A 9,638-nucleotide genomic window follows, 5' to 3' on the forward strand; every position below is an offset into this window, starting at 1 on the left:
ACCTCACTAAAGAAGGGTGCTTAACTTTTTAAGAGAAACACCGTACTCTGTCTCATCAGTGATCTGGTTTTGGTAGAGAAGAGAGTTTAACTTGTGTTATAAATATGTGACCAGTCAAATGAAGTGAATTTAACTTGTGTTATAAATATGTGACCAAATACTCTAAACTTTGCAAGAAATAGAAGAGAGAGAAGAGAAGAAAGCCATCAAAGACATGGTTTTGTTAGAGAAGCTTTGGGATGATGTTTTGGCTGGTCCTCACCCTGAAAAGGGTCTTGGCATGCTCAGGAAAGTCACTACCAAGCCTTTAGGTACAGTATATATCTTGTGATTATTTTCTCTCACTAGATTTCTCTTAGATCTTGTTATATTTGACTTTGTTGTACATGTATAGATATTGAAGGTGGGAGTAAGAACAAGTATCAGAGATCAATATCTTTGCCAACAGGGAACAGTCCGGTGACACCAACAACTCCGGTGACACCAACGTCGGCAAGGAAAGACAACGTTTGGAGGAGTGTTTTTCACCCAGGTAGCAACCTTGCTACTAGGGGTATTGGTGCTGATGTTTTCGATAAACCACAACCCAACTCCCCTACCGTGTATGACTGGTATGCTAACCTACCTAGCTACTTACTACTCCACAAACTTAGTTTTTCTTGAACATAAATTTACTACTTAATTTGATGTTTGTTTCTTCTCTTTTAAGTAGGAATCAAAAATTTATGTCAAGATCTGACTTGATTGAGTGACTATACATGACCAATTTTGAATCTATTAAATAAAAAAGATGCTAAGGAACAAGAAAATTCAAGTAGAGTCCAGGCAGAAATCATAAGGTACAAGAAAATTTCTGATCCACTGAACTGCGAATCACGACAAATCACGTAGAATTTCTGGACAGAGTCTATTTACTTTTTCTTGTACCCTGTATTACTCATGAAATAAACATCACTCAAAAGCATGCTGTCTAAAAAGGAGCATCTACAGGCGCCTCCAAAAACTACTCTTGGCCCGCTGCCCACTTTATGTTTCCGGACGGGGTAGTCTGAGGGCACTCGGATATGGCCTGGTTGGTATTGAGCTTGAACAACACGGACTCAGACTCGTCCGATGCCCTCAACCTGTCCCAATTAGAAATTGCCAAGAGAGTGAACGGGTTAAGAGGAATAAACAGGTGGCGTTTGGTCACCCTGTCTAAAATGACTACTGTCAGAATAAAATGATTTATAGAGTTAGATTAAGATAATTAATGACACAAAAACTAGCAATATTCAATAGCTAGAGAATTGCAAAATTAAGTTAGTGGCCCGTCTAAAACGTTAGATTTGAACTTTGATTTGAGGAAACTATTGATAAGATATCTAATTTTGATGATGTTGAATTTTAACTAGGCTTTACAGTGGTGAAACAAGGAGCAAACATCATCGCTGAAGTAAGTATAGGAGTTGCTAGGTGTTGTTTGTGTGTGTGTGTGTGTGGGAAGACTTGGAATTAGGGTAATGAATCTAATGATGCAACATAGCTGATCTCCAGATTGCCATGTGTGTTTTGTAAATAGCTGATCTGGAATGGGTAGTTGTACTATTTAGCAACCTTGTTTTCTTTTTTTACTTTGGTGTCCCTCGAAATGTTGTATAAGTGATGGATCTGGTCTCAAGCATGAAGAGATGTACTACTTAAGTTGTGTTTTGCTTCTGCCTAATGAAGATGGTCGCCTATAATCGATCAAATATCTAGTTACTTTCTTATAAATGAAAAGTCACTTTTCATTTCTATCGTTTCACCTGTTTGAGTCATTCATAGTGATGGAAGTTTTACCATGGGAGACGTAATGGACGTCTTAGATATCGAGAGAACCCATCTGACGATACATACCGTCACAGACGTCTTGAAACTAAATATACATACGGGCACAGGGCCATGGAACGTCCATGTAAGATATGCATGTGACAAAGACGTGGGCACAATTATCTAAAGCTAAATATTTTGTAAAAAGGATGAGTTAAGGTTCAAAGCCCACTGGGCATCAACCACTCTTCGAAACCAACTTATAAGAAAAGGGTTGCCGAAGACTTGTCCCTTTAAATTCTAGTACTGCTGAAGTTGAATAATGCTAATAGCACTCTATAATATGTACTACGATTTATGTTAGTCGTTACAAGACATTGATACATCACGAAGATGTGATAAACACGACAACTGTCTAAGTTCAACATTAATGAAAGAGGTCTAAAGTCCAACGCATGAAAGAGGTCTAAAGCCCGACAAATTTATTAAATTATTTACACCTTTAATAACCAAGTTCAATATATCATGGATTCCACTTTTTCTGGGAATCGAATCTGAGACCTCTAGAGTTTCTGAGCTTATGTCAACACTTTGAACTACTTGGGCAAGCGAGTGTTAGACTCCTCCGAGGGATATTGGTACATATGATAGTTCAACAAAGTTATAGTAGTTCACTTCATGTCCTCGTGAGAATCAATGAAAATTATAACACTTTGGGAGTACCAAAAGGAAAAAAGAAAGATGAGGTATGATTTAGTGGAGAAAGTCATCTATTACGGCTGGTTACTTATTAGGTTCTCAACATTGAGTGTTAGTAAAGTTTATGATTTGGCACATGTATAGTTCTTGTTTTTTTTTTTTTTAGTAATTTACAAGAAGATCTAACCTATGGGTATTTTCTTATTCCAATGTGAATTGTCTGAATCAAATAGAGAGAATGCACACACAACCTAAATCTTCATAGCTTTCTCTAATTATACTAATAAACCAAGATGTTGACAAGATGTTAATGTGCTAACAGATCTAACATATATTGCCCATGTATTGGGATACCTACTAACAACTAGATAACGCAACGAAAAACTTAGTAAAAGTTTAGAGCGCCAAGTAAAACTTTTGAATTCTTAATGATGATGCGAAAAGTGATTTCCAGGATATCTCTAGGAAAATCACCATCGTAACCTTTGATTCAATTGTTTTTTCACGTTGTTGATGACTTGATGGGAATCTCAAGGAACAAGGCCCATATCCCTTTTCAGGGCAAACCTGTACCGCTTATATAGGTTTGTATGGCGTGGTCAATCACCAGGTGTGATTTTGCGATGGTCATACACTGGTTTGATGATAAACCACGTGGATTAGTCGTTAATAGAACCTTTGTGATCATGATCGTATCTTTGTTGGGTCTCCCTTTATGCTCTACCGGAAGTAATTCGATACGCCCACATGACACTAAGAAGCTCGCCACCAACTTTTTATCCTTTTCTTCGCACTTAGTTTTTAAATGTTAAGTGAGGGTTCAGTTGGTTACCTCGACTTATCTGTAGGCAGCGAGATGAGCTACGCTAAAATACATAGCATTTACTTGGTCCTCTGTCAAGAATTTACTTACTTAACTTCTCATTGTCGAACTGGGATCCATGATCCATCAGTAAGGTTCTTGGTACTCCGAATCTGGTGAAGATATTCTGCTAGATGAAAGACAAGATGTTCGGGGCTTCGGTATGTGTTAGAGCCACAACTTCTACCCATTTAGTAAAGTAGTCTACTCATACCAAGAACATTGTTTCCCCTCCAAATGTTTTCCGAAAAGGTCTCACCAGATCCATGCCAAACGAGCGAAGGGGCAAGGGTTGATGATGGGAGTTAAGGTAGTTGGACGCAACCTAGGTGTGCTCGAATGCAATTGACAAGGGACACAATACTTTCACAAAATCTTCCCAAGTCTCTACAATCTTGATTATAGTTCTTCCGATCCTTCTACTATTAAACCATCCTGACAAAAGTTCAGCTGGGGCACTAGTCGGACATAGGATCATTTTTGTAATTGTATAGTATCATTTTAGCATTTTAACGTCCATCGTCAAGAACATCACTCCTTTCAAAAAGTAATGAACTACTAAAGGTATAAAAATGATTGGGGGACTCTGTGGTGTACTCTCTGCCACACTCCGTAGCTGAGCTGACTAATAAAATAATGGCTATTTTAGTCTTTTCACCGTCTGAAAATTATGAAAGGACTAAAATACCCCTTGTCCTAGTAAGGAGAGTACACCTCGAACCGTAGAGCAGGGTCCCCTATCAACATTGCCAAAGCCCAAAGGTAACCTTGGAGAAGACCGTCTCCACTCTGGAACCTAGACGCCTAATAGAGAAAAGAGAGAGAGAAGAATGAGTGCATGTGCCTTGTTGCCGCAACATTGATATAAAAATCCGGCAAGACCCGTAAACAAGCAATAGCCCCTCTCTCTCTCTCTCTCTCTCTCGTCAATTTCTCTCTCCTGCTCTTGTCAATCTCTCTCTCTCTCTAAAGAGAGACAATAAATCCACTCGACTCGAACTCTCTTTCTTTCTCTCTCTACATCTATCGCCTCACTCGCAATAGAAGCACAAGACATTCAACACTTTTTATCTCTTGATTTCTGCGTTTGTCTGTGTGAATCAAATTCTCTCCAAATGCCATTTCACAAGAAATCATCATCTCAGAATCTGAAAGATGATTATCAGATACGTAATCGACAGTATCAACACATCCAGCAGCAACAACAACAAGATAATAAACAAGAACAAGAACAAGATGATGAAGAAGAAGTAGATGAAGTAGAAGGAAATGAAGAACGAGGCGGAGAAGGTAAACACGGTTATCATAAGCTGTATTGATTTCATTTTGTGATGAAATCAGTATATCTTTCGGTTCTCAATTCAATCTTTATCGATCTTGTTGATTTCTTGCTCAGATTCTGCTGATCAAAGCCCTTCTTCTAGTGCCGACGATGATAAAGATGAGGATGAGTAAGTTCTAAGTTTTCTTCTTCATTTTCCATGCTTCATTAAGGAGTTATAATTATCTGATTACTTGATTCTCATTCGGCATTCACCAGTTGAAGAAGAGGATTTTATCTCAAATTACTGATTCCAGCCTCCATTAATTGGATCTTTTGGATCTCGGTGATCCTTTTTACGGTCCGATTCTTGTTTGTTTCAATGTGGAGATCCTAGTGCATGAATCAATGAACTATTATGAACTCGTACTTGGATTTCTGGTTTATCGATCATGACTTAGATTAAGCTACAATTTCTGCGACGATCAGTTCATTATTGTAGCGGCATGCATGTAGTTAAATTAGGTCGTTCAATGTCGCTTGAATTTCCCGTCTCTTGTGATCTTTCTTCTTTGAAGTTAGTAATTAGTTGTGGAACTGGACTGATTGACTGTGTATGTAGTTCAATCCTCTTCAACTGGAAACAAATAATTCCTTTCTTATCAGATAGTAACAATTTGTTTTAGTTTCTTCTTCTACGATCTGTTCTGTTTAATGCGTCACAGAGAATCTCAACCCAGGTAGAGGACACAGTGGAGGAATTGGGTATCAAATTGGTTTCGAATTTGATTATACATGGTAACCTGGAATTGATTACAACTGTCCAATAAATGATTGATAATTTCCCAAAATGGTCATACACAAAAAAGGGAAAGAAGAAGCAATAATTGATTGCGAGGTTTCTGAACTATTTGAGATGGGAACAAGAGGGGACTCTAGCTTCCATGGAAATGAGCTTGCAGATTATATGATTTAACAAAACTATTGTCTTTTTCTCTTTGTTGTTATTTACGTTTGAAGCTTCTCAAAGCACACAGGTATGATATTCTCAGACCTAATTTTCTGGGTTTGATAGGCTTAAGCTTCAGGTTACTAAATAATGAGTACAAACTTCGAAATTGATTTGTGTATGTTATATATTCGACCTGATTTTTTCTCTATCTTTTTGTTTATTTTGTGTCATCCATCTAGGAGTTATTGATTTGTATTATATGACTAACATATATTGTTTGTTGCAGATATTTATATTTGGACTTGGCAGAGTTTCGCAAAGAAGTAGAATGCCCAATATGTTTAGGTACACTCAGTATCTGTTTCATTTTGAAATAACATTATTTGCTTATCCGGTGTAGTTCGTAACTTACAATGTAAAGAAAATAGGTACATGGATATTTTATGGGGCACGGAAAGATTGGTGTAGGTTTGTCAAGCATATTGTTTGGGTAGAGCTAACCGATCCTTAGCATTTTAGAATTTTGATAAAATGGGTCTTGTCTCTGTGTTCTTTTGTGAGAAATGCACTGATTGGCCAAGATGATAGATTGGTCTTTGCAATGCATGATCCCCATTGTTCTCCTTTCACCGATTAGTTTATATTTTTAATGTTCGCAGTTCCTTCTCAAATCTGACCAGATGGTAGAAACAATTTGCATTTACATCATGAATTTGATTTTGTCAATTAGGAATATGCCAAATTTCTAACTAGACTTCTACTGAGCTCCCTGGTTCTTCGCATTGGTAATCTGCATAAACATAATATGGACTTATGGAGCGTATTCTCTATACCATAACCGAAGTAGTTAACTACGTCCAGTAATGTCTCTCTGTCGTTCTCCTCCTCTTTTACTCTCTATATGTATGTAACCTATTTTAAGAAATATAGTGTGTTATGCCCTTTCAATTACATGTAATACTCAGGTGAAGTGATTATCTTCATCTAACTCTCACTGGGTCTACTACTCTACTATCATCCATGCCTTGTGAGATAGTAGCGTGTTTATATGGATTTGAATCAATTTGGATGCAAAACAAGCAACATAAAAAGTGCTTTTCATGTTGAGTTGGTCAGTAAACTTCTGATATAAATTAATTGGTATTTAGTTACAGTTCAAGATTGCGTTATTTGGGTACCTTCCAATTTAGATTGCCATATTTTGGTAGGTTTCTCTGTTATATTGCTTTCATGATGATGGACAGATACTAGATGCTAATCTAGTTATTACGAGTGACTCTTTAGATACTTAGACTAACTTAGGTTTTGTGAGTATTAAACTTTAAGATGTCATTGGACTCTAATGGTTCTAATTCAATCATCAAAAGGTATCCTAGAGGAGATATTTCATTTGGTCACCTCAGACAATTGTAAAAATTTGACAAATTATATGCCAATTTGATCCTTAGATTAGGCTAAGAACCCAATTTGCGCTATGGTTATGCTGTGTATTTGTAAGAGGATTCAAGTTGAATATTTTCATCAGCCAGGTTATAGTACACGATGATAATTAATTCTTTTTTCATGGGACGTTAATGCATTTAGAGAAACATGCTCTCATGCATCTCAGGAATCCGGGATTGGGTTCTAATATGCTTATGATCTGGCCCAGATGTCGACCAGATGCTTTAAAAAGGTTAAACTCAAAACTTTTTTGATATCATGGTACCTAAGTAGATTGTCTGAGAATGCATTTCTTCTCTGAATCTGCCTCAATGTTAATGAGATTTAAGAATGCATTTCTTCTCTGCCCACAGAAATTTGATACGTTCTATATATTGGGAATAGACTCGACGTGATAGGGGACCTCATGAAAATTGTTTGCTTCTTTTAGCTGTGGGTTGAGCAATTGTTGAAATAGCAGTTTATGGTTCACCTAGCATTTTGAAGGAAACTGCATCTGCCACTAGTCTTTTTTTTTCAACTTACCAACTTTTTCTTCTTAAAGGTCCTGAATGGTTTGTAATGATAAGAGACATCAGATAACTGATTACATGTTTTTTCTTGTCAGGCATTATACGGAAGACGCGAACTGTAATGGAATGCCTTCATCGATTTTGCAGGGATTGCATTGACAAATCTATGCGACTGGGGTATTATTAAATTTTCATTATTGCCCTAATTATGTTATTCTTGTGTATCTCAATTTTTTCGACCTGTGACACTTATACCTAATAATATAACTTTGCCCAGGAACAACGAATGTCCAGCTTGCCGCACACATTGTGCAAGTCGTCGTTCTTTAAGAGACGATCCAAATTATGATGCCTTAATTGCGGCTTTGTTTCCAGATATTGACAAGTACGAAGCAGAGGTAGCAAGTCGACCCAACATATTTCTCTTCCACATTATCGCTTATTTGAAGCATTTCAAACATTTGATTCAGTTATCATATGTGGTTGTAGGAACTAGCATTCGGCGAAGAGGAAAGGACTCGTAATAAAAATGTATAGTTTTGTAATGCTTGTTGTTTACATCGTGTATTAATCATGATTTAAACGAGTCGCCATAATCCTCTTTTTCTTTTGGGCTTTTTGTTAATAGATCCAAGAATCAATTACCCAGACCTTACGTCGTCAATCTGAAGCACTCGGCAAGAAGACAACTACGACTCCTGTAACCAGGAGAAGAGGAAGAACGAGAATGAACCAAACTACCAACACTGAAGCCTCTGAAGAAAATATAGATCGAAATGGTGGAAGTAACAGTAATGGAGGAGGCAGAGGTTCATCTTCTAGTGATGAGCAATACACAGATACGAAGCAGAAGAGAGTTAAAAGAAGGACAAGAAGGAATTCTTCCCCGACTTCTTCAACACCTGCCGATAACAATTCAGAAGTCAATAACGAGAACCCATTTCTTGCATCTCCTGCTTTCCCAGGAAGCCGTGAAGTTCCTACTTGGGGTAAGGGGGGAACTAGGAGTCAAACTCGAAATCGAATGGCAAGAGGTGGAAACAGTAAGAACACTGGGAGCAACAGTGAACTCAATTCGACAAATTACCTCCAATCTGTGGATGATCAAAAACACGAGGTATAAAACAAGATATTGATCGAAAACATTCCTTCTTCAGATTTCTTCTTTCTTATTCGACATGATCCTACCCACGTTATTTTGGACCGAAATATAATTATACAAGGTCGGAACGACTGAAATTTTACTTTAGATGTGTTAATTTATGAATTTATGTTGGTAATGAATTAGTCCTAGTCAGTATGAAACTTCAGTTTAAGCTGAAGAACTCAGAAATGTTAGTGATTAAGAAATCAAAATGTTCAAGTGAGATTCTTCAGCTTAGTATATGGGATGTGGTAGTTGGCAATACTGTCAGAAGAATCAAAATACATATGATATGGATCTGGGATTCTACCACTCATTAAATTATCTCTGTCCAAACGGACCGTTGATGTGGTGGTGATTTCCAACTTCTATCTATTGAATCTAAATTGGATATCATAATTGGGATCTGAAACACGTTTACCCCACCGGAATATGCACGTGCTGGCCCTGCTCCTTTATTTACAAGGATGAATATTCAAGCGGCTGAGGTGACAATTCTGATGCTCTATATGTGAGAGAAACGTGTTTAAGAATAGGGGATTGACCAACACTCAAAATGTGGGAGTTTTTTTTTTTTTTGATGAAGAAAAAAAATGTGGGAGTTAAAATAGAGAAGGTTACAAGATATGACTAAAATGAGGGGCATGTCCTCTCTTCCTAATTTTTTTTTTTTTTCTTTTTTTGTTGAAGCTCTTTCTTCCTAGTGGGTTTTTGCAAATTACAAAAATTGCTTGTTGGTCTAATTCTTTTTTGTCAATTTGTGACCAATACACTATTTTGACTCTCATAAATGTTGGACGATTAGATTTGGCTTTCAAGAGCCAAAAGAATTTCAATCTTTTCGAAACTATTTTTGGGGTCAAAATGAAATTAATCAAAAAAAATTTAAAAAGTCAAACTCCACCTCATCCCTCTCTCTCTTCTATTTCATTACCTCACTCATCCACTTCATCCCCCTCGCCACCTCGTTGACC

At 37.2% G+C, this 9,638-nt stretch overlaps 2 protein-coding genes across 2 annotated transcripts; both read left to right on the forward strand.

Annotated features, from left to right (window-relative positions):
- On the forward strand, positions 1 to 1,776 carry DYL1 (dormancy-associated protein-like 1). Its single transcript, XM_086673366.1, has 3 exons — positions 1 to 311; positions 395 to 611; positions 1,395 to 1,776. Exons 1-3 carry the CDS (start codon positions 215 to 217, stop codon positions 1,432 to 1,434), a joined length of 354 nt encoding a protein of 117 aa, XP_086529492.1. The 5' UTR covers positions 1 to 214; the 3' UTR covers positions 1,435 to 1,776.
- A 2,346-nt stretch (positions 1,777 to 4,122) lies between these two features.
- LOC147542162 (uncharacterized) lies at positions 4,123 to 8,887 on the forward strand. The gene is made up of 7 exons (XM_086637567.1): positions 4,123 to 4,642; positions 4,749 to 4,803; positions 5,852 to 5,910; positions 7,616 to 7,697; positions 7,798 to 7,918; positions 8,010 to 8,051; positions 8,149 to 8,887. Exons 1-7 carry the CDS (start codon positions 4,468 to 4,470, stop codon positions 8,641 to 8,643), a joined length of 1,029 nt encoding a protein of 342 aa, XP_086493693.1. The 5' UTR covers positions 4,123 to 4,467; the 3' UTR covers positions 8,644 to 8,887.
- Positions 8,888 to 9,638: the final 751 nt, after the last annotated feature.

This window comes from Eschscholzia californica, unplaced genomic scaffold (assembly GCF_041429995.1).
Source record: "Eschscholzia californica isolate CP2 unplaced genomic scaffold, dmEscCali1.0.p SCAF_4, whole genome shotgun sequence".
NCBI classification, from domain to species: domain Eukaryota; kingdom Viridiplantae; phylum Streptophyta; class Magnoliopsida; order Ranunculales; family Papaveraceae; genus Eschscholzia; species Eschscholzia californica.